This window comes from Sebastes umbrosus, chromosome 16, assembly GCF_015220745.1.
Source record: "Sebastes umbrosus isolate fSebUmb1 chromosome 16, fSebUmb1.pri, whole genome shotgun sequence".
In the NCBI taxonomy this organism is placed as follows: Eukaryota; Metazoa; Chordata; class Actinopteri; order Perciformes; family Sebastidae; genus Sebastes; species Sebastes umbrosus.
The window spans coordinates 30538510-30559845 of NC_051284.1; the positions used below are offsets into that span (position 1 = coordinate 30538510).

Consider the following 21336-nt stretch of genomic DNA (forward strand, 5'->3'; position numbering starts at 1 on the left):
TGTCGACGCTGCGTGTTGACAGCAGAGTGATAGACTTTGTGAGACAAAAATGCAAAACACATGTTTGAATTTGGGCGACTGATCTGCTCAAACACTGTGGTTTTGGATGGGAGTCGGGGAGGAATGTAGGGCTGTAATAATCAGTTGGGTAGTCGATAAACACAAAATTAATAGATTTCAGTTGCTGTAATTGATGGTCTTAGTGTATTGCCAAGTAATGGTTCCAGATGTTTGCTAGTTCCAGTGTCACCGGTGAGAAGAGTGGCTGGTTTTGTACTGTTTAATATAATAAATTACAATATTTAGGATTGTTTTGGCTGTGCAATTTGTAGACATCACTCTGACTTTGCTAATTTGTGATGGGCATTTGGAAATGGAAATACCTTGCTTGCGGGCAGTAATGCCACCTGTTAAGTGTATGTGCACATGTGTTTCACCTGTTCATACATGCTCAGGTACACGTCTCCCTGCTACAGTCAGGTGTGGCGCTTGTAGCAGCACAGACGCTATTGTAGGGGCTAGTGGATAGATTTGTAAACCTGACAGACCTGCTGGTCGGTTTGCTTTCTGACACCAGCTAATGTCCTGGGTGTGTTTGAGGGACGAGGAACTCCTGGTTGGAGGCTGACTAAACATTTCCGGCAGGTAGTTTACCCTCAGGTTATGCACAACTGTGTCACTAATAGGAAAATGGGTTGTGTGATCTCTTTTATATATTAGATCATTGGAATTCAGTGTGTAACATCCATGTATCCTCCTTCTGAATCAGTTTCCATACACATGTTGCTTGTTTCTAAAGGTTGATTAAGATCTGCTGAACTCACAAACGTCTTATTTCCTTGTACAAAACCCCCCCCACACAGGTGACATCATCACCTTGGCCTCTATAAACAGTCAGAGGAAACCTCATTGCTCGAGTCGTGTCGGTGGACCCGAATTCCTGCTCTGGTGCAGTTTCTCAGGCTCAGCATGCCGTCGTGCTGCAGCGAGCGTTTCCAGCTCACGCAGGCAAATTCACTGGCTGATTGCCATCGTTCTGTAAAACACAACAATGACTGCAATTCTCTCCGCAGTTATCAGTTATCAGCCTCTAGTTAGGTCATGGAAGGGTTCAGGCTTATTTGACTGTGGCAATCCCAGATAATAATGATAGAAAGGCTGCACAGATGCCACATTTTTAGTTTCTACAATCTGTAATTGCTGAATCCTGGTGCTGAATCCATTTTATTTCACCTTGTTGCTAATGTTTGAACAGATAATGTGCAAGCAGCAAAATAATTTAGATAATAAAGACAATTAGGATTAATAATCATAACCAGAATGTCATGCAAAATACATTTTCGAGAATGAAGGACCAAATAATCAGGATTATACGTTTAGCCCTAATCATGCAGCCGTAGGTTGTGCCGACGATGATGATAACAAATCTGTGAACTGATTTATTTTCTCTGTTTCATTCTCACAGCGAAGCAAATCATTTCTAGGTCAGTGGCTGTCAAAGGGCTGGAGTTGCATGCCATTTTTATCCTGCCTCGGCACAAATTGGTTGAAAGCACTTCTTTTTCTCTGCGAGGGGAAAAGTGACATTGCTGTGATTGAATTACTCTCCCTTTTCTCTTATATAAGTCGTATTGTCACCCTTTTTGTTTTTGTCACATTTTTGTATTATAAACCTATTATGGTAGTGTTTTAAGACCAGCACATTTTACTACTAATACATGAAAGACCGATCAAAGACCTTTTTATTAAGCTTTTACCAGTTAGGAGGGATTATTTTGTCCTGCACAATGTGTGATAATGTGTACCTTTGTCTAATTTCCTGATAACTCAGTGTAATGCCAGATTAACATGTCTGATTTGTTGTTTAAAATCACCACACCATGCATACATGTGCATGTATGTCCCAGGGGGATGTGCTGAGAAACAAAAAGCTAATTATATTTTTTTGTGATAAGGAGACTGAAGTGCTCTGAGGACAAATGAGTGCCAATATGTTTTTGTTTGTTTTGCCTCTATCTTTTCCTAATTGTGAATTCCATGTCTTGCAGGCAGGTGATAAAAGGAGAAGCCGGCTGTTCTATCCCAGCTTAAAGAAGACCCCGGATAGAAACTGAGAGAGATACACTGAGTTGGACCACCGCCGAGGGAAATCAGGATGAATGTGTCTCTGTATCACTGACAAGCAGAACTGGAATGATATCTTGACCCTTTTTACTGGAAGTGACCAAGTTAGCGATGAGCGGGGGGATATAATGGCCAGGAACAAGGATGCGCGCCCCCCGTCATTCGCAGTCAGCGTGGTTGGCCTCTCGGGGACGGAGAAAGATAAGGGAAATTGTGGCGTTGGCAAGTCCTGCCTATGCAACCGATACATTCACCCTAATGCGGACAGCTACTACTCGGAGCACACCTCAGTGCTGAGCACAATAGACTTTGGGGGGCGCGTGGTTAACAATGACCACTTCCTGTACTGGGGGGAGGTGTCCCATCGAGGGGACGATGGGTTGGACTGTAAAATACAAGTCATTGAACAAACGGAGTTCATCGATGACCAGACGTTCCTTCCGCATCGGAGTACGAACCTGCAGCCGTACACCAAACGGGCGGCAGCGAGCAAGCTCCAGTCGGCAGAGAAGCTGATGTACATCTGCACGGACCAGCTGGGCTTGGAGCAGGACTTTGACCAGAAGCAGATGCCTGATGGAAAGCTGAACATCGATGGCTTTCTGCTCTGTATCGACGTTAGCAAGGGATGCAACAGGAAGTTTGATGACCAAATGAAGTTCATCAACAGCCTCTACTCCCAAATTGTCAAGTCAAAGAAGCCCATCGTCGTTGCTGCCACAAAATGTGACGAGTGTGTGGACCAGCACCTGAGGGACCTGCAGACCTTCGTTGCCAGCAAGAAAAACCTGCAGCTAATTGAGACGTCGGCGCGCTGCAACATCAACGCAGAGGTCTGCTTCAACGCCCTCATCCAGCAGCTGGATAAGACGAGGGGGAAGCCAAAAACTGTGCCATACCTGGAGGCGTACAAAGTCCAGCGGCAGCTCGTTGCCTCATTAACAGATAGATTTGAGAAATTGATAGTGCACACGGTGAGAGATTACCACACCACGTGGAAAACGGTGATCAACAATCTGAAGGGCCAGTCTGACTATGACGAGTTCATCACCCTGGAGGGCTCCAAGAAAGCACGCAACATGTTCACAAAGCACATTGCACAACTGAAGCAGGAGCACATCAAGAGGAGGAGGGAGGAGTACCTGACGACACTACCGAAAACCCTTAACAATCTCCTCAACAACCTGGAGGAGGTGGAGCACCTCTCATGGCCTGAGGCGCAAAGCGTGATCCGGAACCGGCCCGATTTCCAGTACTGGTTTGTGGTTCTGGAACAAACGCCGTGGGACGAGACGGACCACATCGACATCAGTGACCGCAGGATACCCTTCGACCTCCTTGACACACTCGACGGTGAGAGGATTTACCACAACCACGTCCAGCACTTGCTGTCAGAGAAGAGACGGGTGGAGATGAAAGAGAGGTTCAAGAAGACGCTGGACAGGGTTCATTTTATCAGCGCGGGGCAGCCTTGGGAGGAAGTCATGTGCTTTGTCATGGAGGACGAAGCCTACAAGTACATCACCGAATCAGATAGGAGGGATGTTTACTGTAGACACCAGCAGGAAATAGTTGAAAGGGCCAAAGAGGATTTTCAGGAAATGCTTTTTGAGCACGCTGAGCTGTTCTATGACTTGGATCTGAATGCCACCCCCAGCTGTGACAAGATGAGCGAAATTCACTGCGTGCTGAATGAGGAGCCCAGATACAGAGCGCTGCAGAAACTTGCCCCAGATAGAGAGTCGCTCCTCCTCAAACACATTGGGTTTGTTTACCATCCCACCAAGGAGACATGCCTGAGTGGGCAGAACTGTGTGGATCTGAAAGTGGAGCAGGTTTTAGCAAACAGGCTGGTGCAGCTCGACCACGGGCGCTCCAATCTCTACTATAACAGTGCCAACATCGATAAGATCAACCTCTGCCTCCTGGGAAGGGAGGGTCTCTCACAGGAACTAGCCAATGAGATCAGAGCTCAGTCCACAGATGATGAATACACCCTGGATGGTAAAATCTACGAACTGGAGCTTCTTCCCGTGGACGTTAATTCCACGCTGCTCTTCAGCCACACGTGGGTCACCACTTTCAAGCCACATGGCTGCTTTTGTGTATTCAACTCCATAGAGTCTCTCAACTGTATTGGAGATTGCATAGGCAGGATCAGAGCGGAGATAGCACAGAGTAGGAGAGACAGGTTCGCTCAGCCACTGCCGTTCATTCTAATCCTGGCTAATCAGAGGGACAGTGTTTGCAAAAACATACCTATCCTGAGGCACCAGGGCCAACAGCTGGCAAACAAGCTGCAGTGCACCTTTGTCGACATCCCCTCCGGGGCGTTTCCACGTAAATTCACAGAGTTCCAAATTAAACAGGGTCTCCGAGCAGTGCTGGAGGGGCTGAAGCATAACTTTGACGTCTTGGCCCCGCTGCCCTCTATCAAAGACATGTCAGAGACGGACCTGAGGATAGTCATGTGCGCCATGTGCTGGGATCCTTTCAGCGTTGACCTCATCCTCTCGCCTTTCCTAGACTCACACTGCTGTAGCGCAGGGCAGCCGGGCCAGAGCAACACGCTGATCCTGGACAAGATCATCGGGGACAGCAGGAGGAGGATCCAGGTCACTGTCCTCTCCTACCACACTGCTATCGGTGTCCGCAAAGATGAACTGGTGCACGGCTACATCTTGGTCTACTCTGCCAAACGCAAGGCTTCCATGGCGACCCTGCGGGCGTTCTTGGCTGAAGTCCAGGACGTGATCCCCGTCCAGATGGTGGCGATTACAGACAGCCAGGCAGACTTCTTTGAGAACGATGCCATTAAGGAGTTGATGACGGAGGGGGAGCACATCGCCACGGAGATCGCTGCCAAGTTTACAGCGCTCTACTCGCTGTCACAGTATCACCGGCAGACAGAGGTGTTTACACCCTTTTTCAATGAAGTGCTGGAGAAAAAGCCCAACATTGAGAGCTCCTTCCTGTTTGACAGCTCATCACGGGAGTGCACCACCGGCGCCAGTGAAGACGTCTTCCCCACCTCGCCCCATAGCCATTCCCCGCATTACAACACCTATTACCCAGAATCTGATGATGACAATGAGGCCCCCCCACCTTACAGTCCAATAGGTGATGACGTTCAGCTTCTCCCCACACCCAGCGAGCGGGCCAAGTACCGCATCGACCTAGAAGGCAACGAGTACCCGGTCCATAGCACGCCTATTGGAGACCACGAACGCAACCACAAAGTGCCTCCACCTGTCCGGCCCAAACCAGTGCTCCCAAAACCTAATGTGAAAAAGCTGGACCCCAACCTGCTCAAAACCATTGAGGCTGGCATGCGAAGCAACCGTCGGCTGCAACGTGGCCCAATGACGCACAACGAGGACGTGGAGGCGTCAGACAACTATGCAGACCCTGTGGACACCTTGCTAAGGTCCAGGGGCTTCCACAACGACGACATATACGCTGTGCCCGATGACACGCACAGCCGCCTGGTCAAAATAAGAAACTCCTTTGGCGGCTTGCACGGCCTCCACGGAGGAGGAGAGGAAGAGAATGGATTTGACAGGAAGTGTCAGGCCGGACGGCGGCCGTCGAAATACAAACATCGCTCTAAAATCCTGTTCAGCAAGACGAAGGCCTACCAAAGACGATTCCACTCCGACAGCGATGGGGAGGAGTCGGGCCCCGCCACGCAGAAAAAGAAAAAGGGAAGAGCCCACCGGGGCAGCGAGGAGGACCCGCTGCTCTCCCCTGCCGACCCCTGGAAGGGCGGGATAGATAACCCCGCCATCACCTCGGACCCCGAGCAGGAGGACAAGAAGATGAAGAAGAAGAAGAAGACGCCAAAGGAACCGAAGAAGGTGAGTCTTGTCTGTCATGAATCTGACTTTTGCAGAATTTCTGAATGCTCCAAACCTCGCCTTTAATCACCCAAAAGCACATGATGTAAAGTAATAATTAGTCCGAGCAGCGCGAACAAAACATAAAAAAGCCAGTAGTCCGACATCTTTGTTATTGTTTCTGGCGCATGCTCTTTACACAAAGCAACAATGGGCATGAAACGAGGAGAGGACGTCATCGTTTCCCCAAACGCTCCGTTTTACACGTCGACACAGACCCGAAATTCTGTTTGCGTGTGGACGAGAGGCCAAAACGTAGAGAAAAATATCCGTCTTTTAAAATCTCTTTATACGTGTATATGTGTTTTATCAACTGCTTTTAGCAAACAGCGCCGTTTAAAAGTCATTTTTATAGAGCGAAAAAAGACAGAAAGAAGCAAGACAGCAAAGATATTATAGCCTCCAAGAGCCAAAGCTTTCTTGTGTTTTTTTGAGGGTGACTGAAAGGGAGCTTCAGTGCATTGAATATGAGCGAGAGCATGAAAGAGTGTGTATGTGAATGAGAGCAGAAGAGATTGTGTATAGTAGTGTGTGGGTGTGAGATATGAGCAGATTTCTGTTTTTAATCGGCCCGGGACTCACGGTTAGAATAAACTAATTTGATAATTGATTGATCTGACCCACTGCTGAAATGGTTTATGAGCCTCCCCCCCCCCACCTTACAGGCCCCCAGACGACCAATAATAAAGCCTGATAAAAGACACACTGTTAAAGACAGTTAGGGCTCTGTCTGCATAATCTCAGAGCAGAGGCTGCATCTGTGATAAGATGCCTGCTTATCCTTTAAAACAGCTCTCTAAAGGCTTGTCTGAGACGGCTGAGCGCACTCACGAATGTATAAGCAAGAGCGTTTAATATAGCCACGATTATCTAAGACAAATACTGTATGCACGGGGAAATTAAACCAGCACTTTTCTGTAGAAAAAGACACCTACAAATGAAGAAAAATGTTAATCAAACAGCTGTTTAACATGCAGTTAAAGCACAGATTGTACATGTACGCACACCCACACATTAAGGATGGGGAAAAAATAGATTCACCTATGTATTGCGATTTTGAAATTGACTTTTTAATGCCAGAATCTATATATTTGCCTCATTTGAGTCTATGCGAAGGTAGAAGGAAGTTACCGCTTTTATTGTTGTAGTCCGACGTGGCGTCATATCTGTTTCAAAAGCCAAAACAACGCCGCAGTGAGCCGAAACCATGGATGTATTATTCCCCTCCCATGTTAAATCCAGCGTGGTAAACACTACACATCCAGTAAAGTATGGAAACACTTTGGGTTTAACACATTGTCAGGAAAAGCAGAGCGAGACATCACGGCTAAAGCTGCATCTTAACTCTGTCACGGACAGGAAATGTTATCGTATCGCGGTAACGTGCGGTCGAGTTGCCGTCGCTCTCATCTCCGTGGTCAAATGGGCCGGCGCTACGACTGTAGAGCATCCATATACTGACATTTATATTAAATGCATTCAAACGGCCCCGATGGAGCTGACCATGGATGGATAAAGAAAACGGAGCTGACGGGAGAGCTAGACTTAAACCAGTAATTAACTCCTAACAAATTACTTCTTAATTTGCATTAGAGATTCACATATGAAATCTAAAACGGCAATATAAACTACCTCCGTTTTCAAACTCAAAATGCATCCTCAATATTTTCCCCTCTTTATACCTTAAATTGAGCCTCGTTGAAACAAACTTGCATGATTTCAAATGCTGCAGATCTTAAGCTGCAACATCTGATTCTGATTAGACATGTTTGCAGCCACTCGACAAATATAATACACAACAAATCTGCCTTTTGGCGGTACTGCTGTTTAGCAATTGCAGTGTGAAGCAAAACAATCACAGCATGCACGATTTGTCAGTTTCTCCGTCGCCCAACACACACAACAATCGGAGTTCACACACACACGCACGCGAACGAGCACGCTGGCACAAATCAGATAATAGTGTGCAAATCAGTATAGAAACAGCTGCCGGCGCTACATGGGCGTCATGAATGCAGGGCATTGTTGGAACAGTCAAACTGTCTTTGATAATCAGAGGGGAGAGTGAAAGGAGAACCACAAGGTACAAAATGGAAGGTGTTTAGTCGCCGTCCCGGCCAATTAGAGTTGAGGCCGAACCGCTGTAGGCATGACAACACTTTGAAGAGCAGAGGAGTGTGGGAAATCAAAGCCACCTCGGCACCTCGTTACTCGTCCCAGCTTCGGTCTTGAATAACGGTTTTGTCTGTTGTTGTTCTTCTCGTCTTCCTCCACATGAACCTCCCTCTGCTATCTCCCTCTCTCTCTCTCCCTTCATCCCACTAACTTTCTGTCTGATCTATTCCCCAACTGCCCTCCTCCTCTTCCTCCTCCTCCTCTTCTTCTTCTTTGTCTCTATCTTCTGCCTCCTCATCACCCTCTTTTCATTTCTGCTCTCCCTTGTGTATTTTTCCTCAATTCCCTCTTCTGTCTATCTCTTCATGCTCTTTCTTTTCTTTCTTTAAAACATATTTTTCCTTGACTTCCCCTTCTCTCCTTTTCTTTCTCCTCATCCCTTATTATCATTCCTACCTACTATTGTCTCTCCTCCATCACCCCATTTGGCTTCTTTCCTCTTTTTCTGTCTCTTAATCTCTTGTTTTTAAACTTTCAATTTCTTCCCTACTTCCCTTTTCTTTCTTACTCCTTTCCATCCCCCTTTCTACTCTCGTCCTCCCTGCTTTATCTCTTTCTTTTCCCTTCCTTTCTTGCCTCATATCCCCTCCATCCTTCCTGCTCTTTCCCCTCATCCCTTACTATCATCTCTACCATCTCTTCTCTTTTTAAACTTGTAAATTCCTGTTTTTACTTCCCCTTTCCTTCTCTTCTGTTTTCCTTATTTCCTCATTCTTTTCCTTCCCTACTTCCCTTCTCTTTCTTACTCCTTTCCATCCCTCTTTCTCCTCCCGTCGTCCCTGCTTTGCATCTACCTCTCTTTCCTCTCCCTTCCTTTCTTGCCTCGACTCCCTTGGTTCTTATCTCATCTCACCCTCTTCTTTTTCTCTCATCCCCCCCTTTTATAGCCGAAATCTTCCAAGCCCCCGAAGCCTCTGTACCCCCCCACCCGGAGAACCTGGGAGAGCAACTATTTTGGCGTTCCCCTGCAGAACCTGGTGACATCAGACCGACCCATCCCACTCTTCATCGACAAATGCGTCGACTACATCGAGCGCACAGGTGAGTCATGCGTTTCCATCAGTCTTATATCCCGCTCCTCTTCTTCCTCTTCCCTCCTGTTGTTTTTGTTCCTTTCATCTTCCTCTCTCGGCGCGTTCAGGTGCAGCCGAGCTCTCTCTGGTATTTTGTAACTCTTGCAAGGTACAGCTGGTTTGTTCTTACATGCAAAAGCTTTGTGGTTATTTGCTGTGAAAATGCCTCTCATGTCTTTCCAAATGAGTAACTGAGAGATAGAGGGAGGGACGGAGGGATGGCGGGGTGGTGGTGGGAAGGAGGATTTAAGGTGGGAGTGGGTAGCACATGAATCTAAATTGTAAGAAGATTCACTTCTCGGCTCTGATATCATCCAGCAAACATGTTTTGTCTGGTCTGTCAACCAGCCTGCCCAGGCTGCCAGTCAGTACAAGTCAATTTGAATTCAATGTGCTGCATTGGCACGGCATTTGATCTGTTGCCAAAAGCACTGCTGGAAAGATTACAAAATAAGATGGTAAAAGATTACCGTGATCAGAAAACTGATTAAGGAATGCAGTGGAGAGATTTACACAAGTACGTGCCATCCATTAATCAACACAAGAAAGGAGAAAATGAGACACCCATATGAAAGAAATTTCAGATGTGAAAAAGTTAAGAAGTTTCTGTGAAGTATCTTTGTAGATCTTTGTTGTGGCTGAAAGTACAGCTGAAACAGCTATGCCAAAAAATGTTTTACTAAAGAAAATGTCAGATATTTGCTGGTTCCAGCCTCTCAAATGTGAGGATTTGCTGCTTTTCTTTGTTTTATATCATTGTAAATTGAATATTTTGGGGTTTTGGACTATTAATTGGACAAAACAAGCAATTTGACTATGCCACTTTGGGCTCTGGGAAATTGTTATTTATATTTAGCAGATTCATCCATCATCAAAACAATTGTTTGGTGCAGCTATAGCCAACAGTGTGAGCCGTCAGTAATACTGTTATGTTGTGTTCACACCAAGAGCGAGGCAAATTTTCGCCTCGCTTTACTCGCACGAGTTGGACCGCAGGTATCATTTGTCTTCGTTCACGCTAGACGTCTCCATAGATACCAACAACTTTTATTTCCTCCATCAACCATGGAAGAAATGACCACTGTTGCTGCTTTGTACATGTTGTGGAAGTCCCAGATATGTCAGAAAACCAAACGGCGTTGTTTCTGGGTTCATAACATCACTCGGCGGCGAGCTGTATTCACATACAGCGCCATTGCACTGAATGTATCTAGCAAGTCACACGTCGGTACTGCGGTAAGAACCTAAAATAAACAGATTGTGCTGTGATTTAATTGCATTAAACTGATCAAAAATGATGCCGAAATAACTACATAATAGTAATAACTCCAAGATGACGTCCTCAAATGTTTTGTTTTGTCCACAACTCAAAGATATTCCATTTCCTGTCATAGAGGAGTAAAGAAACCCAAAAATATTCATATTTAAACATTTTTTTTTGCTTAAAAAATGACTGAAACCAATTAGTTGATTATCAAAATAGTTGGTGATTAATTTGATAGTTGATGCTAATCTGTGAATTGATTAATTGTGTGGTTAATAGTGAGTTGGAAATCAGTGGTTGCATCAGAAGAGCAGACTTAACTCTGGATGAATAAAGCTTTACAATAAGATATGCGGCCTGTTTGGACATGTGTAGCTCCGACTGGCAACGCAATGCATGCTGGGTATGTGCTGGCTTCCCGCCCAGCTGTTGTAAAGAAGGCTTCCCCCCAAAGTTTGAGAGGCATAGATCTTCCCTTTGGCGTGTTAAAGACCCAAAACTGTTACTTTTTTCTCTCTGACCACGGTAATGAATATTTTAAACATATTTAATTTTGTATGAGTTTGTTGCATAATGTAGTTACACATGGTCCAGTACTCTTTTTCTCCATGTTTAGTGCTTTGGATGAGCTCTAAGAAGCAAAAGTGTCTCTTGCTGAAAGACCTCCAAGTAGCTTTTCCCCCAGTCAGAGTCTCTAAACTATCCGATGACGTGATGCTTCCTGTTGAGTTTTTGCTGCGGTGTGTTCAGGGGGGGTAGTGTTGGCTCAGTTTTTACTGAGTTTTTTATTGTGTGCTTAATTCTGGATCAGTATTCTTGACGTAAAAATCCCTTCAACACAAGACTAAAAATCACCTCACTCCCTTTTGCCTCCTCCGTCCTCCTCCATATGTGCAGCAAATGTATATAAGTAGGTGCATTAAAAGGAGGTATTTCTTGTGTTCCTACACGTCTGTTTTTGAAGGTAGCATTTGTGTCTGAGCTCTCTTCGTTCTGGGGCTGTTAATTCCTGTCCTGAAAATCCCCCCCGAATATGTTTTGATATTCAGCTGGATCTACATGAGCCCCGTCGGTGGCTGCCAACCAAATTTAGGATTTAATCCCGGCGCTGCATGTGTGGGTTCGGATGTGCGTGCGTGTGTGCGGACGCCTGCCAGCCGACGGTGGTGTATTGGAGATTTCATGGCTAATGCCGTGAAACCCTCTAAGTCCAGACGGTCTGTTGGGTGGATTTAACAGCTTCTCCCCTCCCCTTCTTTCTCTGGAATATCATTTCTCACCAGACGCAGAGAGAACATCTTTTTTTTAAAAAGCCTGCTGTTGTATAAGGTGCTTCATATCCAGACAATTTAAGAGCTTTTTCAACTTTACGAGACCTTTCAGGTTGTTCCTCTGAGTCTAGGTAGGGGTTCAGATAGTCGTCGTGTACAGCCTGGTTGCCTGTTTAACATATTTGAGTTTATAGCTCAGAGGGTGGGGTCGTCCTGTGAATGTAAGTGATTGTGGCTGTTGGCGTGATCGCTCAGTGGTTAGAAAGATCCTCCTTCAGTGGTAAAACTGTGTTCCTGTCTGCACAGATCCACCCTGCTAATATCTGCTAAAATAAGAGACTGAACCTCTGCCAACTCCAGAGCTGTTGCTCCCTCTGACCTCTGACCTCTGACCTCTGACCTCTGTCCCAATGGGAACCATTAAAACATCACTATTATATCGTGTTATTGTTGTTTTTCCATCTGACACCAGACACTTGTCACTAACGTTGAGTGACAAGTTGAAATTACTTGTTTTGAATAGAAGACTGCAAATATTCACATTTGAGAATGTTAGACCGCTGAAGTTTTGTTATTCTGTTATTAAAATCATTCCTTATTAATCTTTTATTGGTAGACTAATAGATTAGTCAGCTAATTGTTTCACCTCTACAGATCCACTAGATGAATCCATATAAGCTCAGCGTGGTCACTGTTTTATTTTTCTGGTTGCAGCGAGGGTCGGTAATCTCTGGGAGGCCAGACTGCTGGTTGGTTTGGTTTCACCACATGTAATAAGCTGCCAGCCGAGAGGCACAGAGGCAGAGAGGTGATGATAGCTATTTGTGGTGTCTCTGTGGTTTCAGACCAGAAAGTGTGAGAGGAACTGTGACTTTATATGTGTGTGAGGCAGAGCGTGGCTGTAAATGTGACTGAATGTGTGGAGATGTGAAGCTGTGATTGTGTGTGTGACCTTTATGTGCTGGGGTTTGTGTAAGTGATAAGACTGTGTGCGATGTAGTCGGTACGTCAGCTCCTTCCAAACTGCTCAATCTAACGCACTGCTCATATTTTTCTAAGCTTTTATGGTTAAAACTCGACATGACATTTTCCAGGAACGGGCTAATTAAGCGTTCGTCTGTGTCAAGAGTTTTGTTTTAAGTGTGCGCCGTCAAAGACGAGTTAGAGAAACTCTGAGATAAAATGCCGCCATTAAATAAGGATGATGTTTGTTCTGTGCTCGCTGCCTCTCTGTTTCCTGCTTGTTATCATTTTTTTTAGTTCGTTCCAGTCACCACGTTCTAATTATAAATACAACTAACAGGCTTCCCGAGGGCCTTCAAACCCTTTTGTGGTTTTTAAGAAAAAGAAATAACCAAAGCCTTCAAGTTTTCTGAAAAAGAAGAGGTTGGCCTTGAATACGCTGTTTTAAATTAAAACTGAGATTTGTCAACATGCCTCGGCTACGTGTCTGAGTGCGATGGGGATGTATTAACTGGGATAGACATCCATAATGAGTTAATGTCTTACCTCAGGAAATGACAAATGTAAATCCACTCTCTTATTAAAAAAAAAAAAGAAAAACAATTTCCTTGAATTAGTTGGCCATGGAGATTCCGACGTGATGTATAAGTAGCCAACCTAACACCCAACCTATTTCTCTTGAAGCCCCCATATTTTCGGACGTTATCACCCTTAAGAAGAATTACAAATCCCCGAACAAAATCCTCAATTGGAATAAAGTGTTTCAGTGTATTAAATGAGTCTTTTTTATTAAATTAACTTTCTTTAATGAATAGAACTCGTCACTTTCGTCAACATAAATACAGTCACGACGTCTTTACAGATTCTCCAAGCGAATGCAGATACATAATATGATCTTAATTAATTTACTATAATAGCGTTGGAGCCGAAATAGTTTTTTTGTCATTCTGGTTAAATAAATGTAACTTATGGTGCTGTTATATTGCTGCTAGACCGCCACTGTACAGGTGCGTCCTACCTTTATGTGCGGCAAGCAGGAGCGTAAATAGTTTTTTGACCGCAGTGAAGATGTTGTTTTTTGAAAGGCTAAACGCCAACAAATATGAATTGAAGCAGAATATTTTGACTTAACAGCGCTCTGGGATTATTGGAAATGTTATTGGAATCTAATTCTATAAATAGTATAATAATAATAATAATAATATTAGTGTATCCTGATCTTTATCTGACACCGTGCACAAATATCGGGATTAAACAGAATAATGACGGAATAGGGACAGTGACGAGCGCATTGCTTCACCCAAAGTTGAACATTTTTCAACTCTCAGCGACCAGAAAAAACACAGAAATTGCAGCGCTCAGTGCGGAATAGATGCTCAACGCTTTGTCACACATAGCATAGTGTAAATACGAGGAGTTCCCATTGCAAAGAATTAAAAAAATGCGAACATATCGGTTGTGGCGGTTGCTTGCAAGTATTCCAATATTGCAGTTAGTGCGACAGCCTTTGAATCTAGTATCTGATTGTTCTTGTAGATCTTCTTCTCTATCAACCATCCGTGTGTGCTTGTGCTCATCTTATTATACTCATAGATTGATGTTTGGAGATTGAGGACACAGGAACATACAATAAAGCACCATCTAGGATTACAAAACATCCTTCAGTGTCAGTTACTTGAAGCAAATAGCTAACACGGAAGTAACTGTATGCTGCGTGCTGTATGAGCTGTTTAAAGTAGGGATGTCCCCCACCGATCCAGGCATTTTTGTTGTGAATTGGCCCGATCCTTTGTTTGTTTGATACACCAGCTGTAGATCAGGACGCGATCAGGAGCAAAACACTACGGAGGATCGGGATGTTGTTAATCAAAGTGTTGAATGCGTTGACTAAAACATTCTAAAACCCGTTTGTTAGGTTTAAGTACACCAGTTGTAAAAAATACCCCCTTGGATAAGGACGCAGTCAGGGGCGAAAACGCTTTGAATGATCGGGATGAATCAGAAATCCTTCAGTGTGTTGTCAGCCTCACATACATGCACATGTATTTTCTAGTATTTTCCTAGGGAGATGTGAATGTGTGTCAGCGTAGATGAGTTTTTATGTATGAGAGTCAAAATGATTGTATCTGAAGGAGAGTTTGTTGGTCGGTCTCTAAAGGACTAAGCTGCCTTGCATATCTCTTTGTGTGTGTGTGTGTGTGGCCTTTACAGTGCAGTGATAGGTTGTGACCTTACATTTCTGCAAAATGCAGCAGTCAGGGGATCAGGCTTTTAGACGGCCACGGTTTTACCCAACTGTACAAGGTCAGGAGCACAAATCTCTACTCTGTATTTTCAGCATTAAGCTCTCGCTGTTATCCGGAGCGACGTACAGAGAGGAAAAAAAAACTCCAATTTCTACGAGCATCCAATATGAAGGAGGCGAAGGGTTCAGAGCCGCAGAGACCTGATAATACTCCTGAGAGAGGAGTGCGGTGGAAAAGAAATGAACGCTGAAGTAAAAGGAGAGATGAGAATGAATAGTGTGTGTAGAGAAGGTGACACGAGGTACTTCTCAAAAGTTTCCTGCCCACGCACTCGGCAACCTTTCTCTGTATGTAAGAGTGAACTCTCACAGATATCCAGACGGCGGTTGTAGCTTTTGAAAAATGACTGCTCTAGCGAGGGGAGCGTGTTAGGTGTCCTCTGTTAGGCGGCTCAGTGGTTACAGGAGACGTCCCTGTTAACAAAAAGTCATACTGTCCAACCGTCCTAGAGGGAGACACCGGGACGTTCTGCTGCGTCAGGCGTTTGTTGAACGGCTGTCTTCAAGGGCTGTTAACCGTGGCATAACTCCAGTAGTCGGGTTTAAAGGAGAGTTTTAGTGTCTCCTGGTGTTTCAGAGGCCATTGAGGGTAAAATTTAGGTAGAAAAGACATATTATCAGGGCTGGGACGATACACTTAGGTCCCGATTCGATACTATCACGATACTTTGGGTGCGGATTTGAGATTTATTGCGATTTTTGTTCACTTTTTTAACACTAGACCATGGAAACAAGTTGAATCATACACTTCTAGGGATTTTTACTTTAGAAAATCTCTAAATGAATCCAGTAAAATGTTTGATTTTCAGCACGTATGTAGTCAGAGATGTCCTGAAGACAAATATATCAGTCAATGTCAGGAATTTTATTTGTTCCAGCAACCCAAAAATCAAAGAATAAAGACATTTCCCTCACAAATTAGTAATATTTTCTTTTTAATTTATAAGGGACATGTAATGTTTTATACTTCTGGTGAATATAATCCATCAATCTTATTTCCATAGATGTATTTAGTATATACAGTTCCCTTTGTTAACACCTTATTTTGAAAAGTGGACGTAGTCCCACGTGTCTACTTCCTCTAACTTCTCCAAGGTGGTCTCTAGCTCTCCCGTCAGCTCCGTTCTCTTTATCCATCCATGGTCAGCTCCATTGGGCCGTTTGAATGCAGAGAACATAAATGTCAGTATCTGGGTGATCTACAGTCGTAGCGTTGGCCCGTTTGACCACAGAGACGAGAACGACGGCCGGCTTGACCGCCACGTTCACCGCATTACGATAACGTTTACTGTCCGTGACAGAGTTAGCATGCAGCTTTAGCTCTGCTCTGTTTAGCTCTGCTTTTCCTGTCAATGTGTGAAATCCAAAGTGTTTCCATCCTTTACTGGATGTGTAGTGTTTACCACGCTGGATTTAACATGCGAGGGTGCATCCATGTAGAACCTCCAATGTTTTTTACGTCCTCGTTTCTGCTCGCTGCAGTTTGTTTTGGTTGACAGATACGGAACGGATATGACATCACGTTACTTAGACTACAACAATAAAAACGATAATTTCCCTCTACCTCCACATAGACTCAAATGAAGCAAATATATCAATTCTGGCATTAAAAAATAAATTTAAAAATCGTAAAATAAAATTGCGATACATAAATGAATCGATTTTGACTGATTGTCTTTATGATGAAAGAGAGTTCCACCATTTAAACCTTTGATTTAAATATCATCCTAAAACCATTTAATTAATATACAGCACAGGAGTGAATAATTAACTTTGAGTGCTCACTGATGCTGGGTGTTGATGCAAATTCCTCACATTTTATATGCCACCCGTGTTGCCGTTTTAGCAGCGCAGTAGCCGTGTTAAGTAACCACATCACTGCACAAGCCTGCTTTTTAAATAACATACTTTTTTTAACCAAGTCTGTGCGTCTCATCAGATTGAAAACAGTTATTCTCTTGCTCCATTTGTCTTGATGGTAAAATCATAAAATAGGTGGAAGCGGGAATGCAAAGCAGTGTAAGTGAGGCTCACTTGTTTTCTTCCAAAATGCTCTTTGTTCACCCAAAATTGCTGACATCTTGTGTTTTTAAAATGGCTAAAGCACACACGCCGCAGGCTCCAGTCTGCACCAGTTCAGGCTGCATATATTTTAATCTGGTATCAGTGAACCCCTGCTGACATTCCACATTCGTTATAAGTTCCAGTGAATAAAATATCAGCAAAATTGAACTGTGTGGATGGAACCCCCCAGCAGGCTCTGAAACTTCATCTTTTTTGGCTGCCTCTGGGCCTGAAGCCAAAACGTAAAATGGCACAATAGGGTCGATTTTTGTCAAGTCCGCTCACATAAAAGCTCTCAGAAACATCAGTCTGGTGTCTGAGAATAAAACCTCGGTCTCGGAGAGGAAGCGAAGTCTTACAGACGACGACGAGCGGGCGGATGCGTCTGCGCGAGGGAGGCTGCGCAGCTCCCTGCTGCCGAACTCGATTAGAGAAGTTTTATTAAATGTTTCCTCCTCCCCAGAGACATGAAATGGTATTTGGCACGAAGACCGGAGACAGCAGAAGAGAGAGAGAGTGAGAGAGAGAGAGAGAGCAGTGATTAAATGGCTTTTTGATGTTGATGCATTTGGAAGTCCCATTGGTTGTTATCTTCCTCAGCACTTAGTATAATGTGAGGAGGGATGGATGGAGGGAGGAGAGGAGCTTTTCAAAAGAACTTCCATCGGCTATTTGACTGAATGAAACAAGTCTTAAACAAAGTTTGCTTCTGGTAGATTAATTTTAATCACTTTTAATGCACTTTTATAATTTTAGTTTTTAATTTTCCCTGCTTTTCTGGCTGTGTAATCGTTTCTTAATCAAAACCCCCGGTAACACAATTAAACACATGGTAGTCATAACAGAACAGAGAACAAGTTTCACTTTAGAGATGCTTAACGGGCATTAAATACTAAAGAAAAGACAGATTGAGATGGATTTAAAATATATGGTCCTGTCAGTTTCACATCTGTTAATCAGTGCAGAGATTTATGACCAACATTTTTTCTCTTTTTAATAAACATATTGTGATTTATATCTGTATATATCTACCGTACATCCAATTTCTCGTGTGTCTCGTTTTGCTCGGTGCCGGTTGGTGCCGATGCCCTGCTGCTGCGGCTCTGGAAAGAAGGCCGGGAAACCCCAGCGGACTGTTTTTTTTTTTTTTTAAGTTATTTTTTTGGGGGCATTTTCCATTTTTATGACAGGACAGTGGATAGAGTCTTGAAAGGGGGGAGAGAGAGAGAGTGGATGCGGAAAGGGCCACAGGCCGGATTCGAACCCGGGCCGCCGTGGTCAGGACCAAGCCTTAATACATGGACACCCGCTCTACCAACTGAGCTAACCCAGGCGCCCCGCGGACTGGTTTTTAACTTCCACTCTGAGCCCCGCTGGAGAATTATTCAGCAGCCATGTCAACCAGGCTTCATACAAAGCTGATTATTGGCTATTTTCAGCCTGCTTTGAAGTCAGATCACCACTCCCGACTCTGCAGCGGCATAGAGGGATTTTCACTGGAGTGAAATAGATTTTTATAAAAATAATTCATAGGTTTTTGAGTATGTACTTGAAGGATGTAGTCATTCAGAGGACCCGGAGGTCGGACAGAGAGCGTTCAGAATGATATAAGGGGTATAAAAACACAACTGACAGGAGATAAGAAATAATCTTAATATACTGTGATTCTCTGCCATCCCTGTCAATCATTCTCTCCACTTCTCCGTATTATATCTCAGCCTGCAGCTCTCTGAGCTCCAACAAGAGAGTAGAAATCAGCCAAAGTGAGAGTTCAAGTTGGAAATTGATTGGCTGCTGGCTCGCTTCCAGTTCTCCATACACTCTTTGAATGTGTGTGTTGTGATGTGATTGTGTGTGTGTGTGTGTGTGTGTGTGTGTGTGTGTGTGTTGTTTTCCTGCTGGCAGCTGCACTGACGTCATGTCCAATGGAAACTTCCTGCTCAGTGGTCAGAGCGGCCGGTGCTCCCAGCAGCGTGATGGGACTGGTCTGACCGTCTGACCTGTGGCCGTCTGGTGTTACTGTCCGTCTGGGAAGAACAACAACTCACAATTAGCCTCATTCACTAATATGTGCATAGAAATCTTCTTACTTTGTGCAGAAAATAAGTGCGCTCGCAAAATTACCGTCGGATTAATGACACATGCGCACCGGACAATTTAGTTTTTATCACAGTGTGTATGTTAGTGAATCAGAATCATTCTAAATTGACAGGCGTGTGCCTGCTATTTGCAATCAGCATACCGCCACGACCCCATTTCTCTATAAAATGTAAATGTTTTCCTCCAGGTTTATCATGGAGAAGCATGGCCCCTAAAGACTGAACATTGCCTACATATGCACAATTTCATGTCACTAGAAGTTGGTGGTAGGAGCCGATCATTATAGGCCAAGTCAATAAATAACAATGAAAACCAGACTTTCTTGACTTGAAAAATTATGTTTTAAATTGACAAACATCATCTGTGTGATTCATGGCGCAATTCAAAAATGATTTGTCTCTCTCCGTTGACTACCGATCATAGTTTTTCTCCAAAATAAGGTCCCATGATGGTCCATCGGAAGGGGCGGGACTTTGTCTCTTTATATGGACATTCTTATAGTTGAATATTATAATTCTGACAATATTTGATGAGGATGAAATGGCCTAAATTTCATAGTTAATTGAAATTGAATAAATTAACAGTTTTAAATATTGTCTATTGAAAAGCCTTTTTCAATGAGGTGTGGTTTGACTATGCTATGCATTTAGTTAAAAGGTGTGTGTTTACATTTTAAGTTTGCAGCAAATTATCTAACTCATGTATTTGTTAAAGACAGGTTTGTCAGCAGATCAGTTTTAAATATTGTAAGCAAAGAATGATGAAATATCCTGCAGCCATGTTGAACCAGGACAACAGACACTTCTGAATTTCCAACACATAAACGCATTAGATGGAAAACCATACAGCTGTACCATAAAGGGTCGTGATTTTTGGCTTATTCATTTATTAGTTATATATCCATATCATTAGCCAACACACCGCCTCATTTAGATACTTGTAATTCTGTTTTCATTTGTTAATGTGAATGCTGCATATTTACACCATTATCTGGTGATGCAGTCAGTTATGTGTGTGATTTGTTAAGTCACATTTCCAGCTTTATTTTCACACTTTGATCCGGGGCGAGTCAAACACTTTATTCCAGCTGCATGTTGTTGTTTCTCCACTGAACCAGGAAGTCACCGAATACAACATCTTGACCTTTAACGATTACCTCCGGGTCACCGGTAAATCTCATTCTCTCACATGAGCGCGCTGAGTGGATCTCTGGAGGGTTATTGTGATGTTTCAGCCCCAGCAGGTGTTCTCTACAGTACGGTTTATATGACAGCAGCTGATTAACTTCCTGCTGCTCTGCGGGGAAATAAACTCTTCTGATCAACCGGCTTCTGTCACCTTTGACCTTTTTTTTCACAGTAGTGATCTAGTAGCTGAGGCTGAGTCACAGTTGCAGCAGCGTTTCCTAATACTTCCAGGTAAACATGAGTCACCGGCTGGGTGGTTAGAGTGACGAACTGGAGGCTCGTGGTTGGTTGAGCTTTAACCGCATGTAATAAACCACCAGCTGAGAGGCAGCGAGGTGATGGGAGCTATTTGTGTTGCCTGTGGTTTCTGAGCAGATAGTGTGTGAGAGACAGAGGGAGACTAAAATAACCCCGTGAATATGTGTGTGTTATAGGATGTATTTGTGGTACATCGGTTTCACAGACATGAGGCTGCATCTGGGTTGTTGGAGATGTCAGGGCTAAGACACATACACTATGTGTGTGACAACTTAAAGGGATAGATCGGGTGTTGTGAAGTGGGGTTGTATGAGGTACTGCTCACCTACAGCAGATGACGGTTGGCCCAAGCAACGTACTGCTGTGGACGGGGGCAGCAGCAAGACGTATTTTAGACACCTAAAACAATCAATATCAGTTTAAGTGTGCGCTATATTTAGAATGTTTTTGCCGGTTTACCTTGCTGTGAGACAGATATACAGTCTATGGTTCTGACGGGGAACTGAAGCCTTTGTATCCATCTATATGCTCTCGCCAAAGCAACCAGACTCCATTGAGAAAAACATTAATTTTACCTCTCAGAACACAGGAGTTGCTGGTCTACCGCTGCCTCGATCGGTTAGTTTGTTTGCGTTATTGTGTGACTTTGGTGAATC

At 44.0% G+C, this 21336-nt stretch overlaps 1 protein-coding gene across 3 annotated transcripts in view; it reads left to right on the top strand.

The window, feature by feature from the left end:
- arhgap5 (Rho GTPase activating protein 5) overlaps positions 1–21336 on the top strand; it is a 59855-nt gene that overhangs the window by 6262 nt on the left and 32257 nt on the right. For all 3 annotated transcript variants that reach the window (XM_037796616.1, XM_037796618.1, XM_037796617.1), the window contains exons 2-3: positions 2049–5981; positions 9083–9236. In XM_037796616.1, coding sequence (XP_037652544.1) covers positions 2160–5981; positions 9083–9236 — 3976 coding nt within the window. In that variant the 5' untranslated portion in view covers positions 2049–2159. The remainder of the gene's footprint in view (positions 1–2048; positions 5982–9082; positions 9237–21336) is intronic.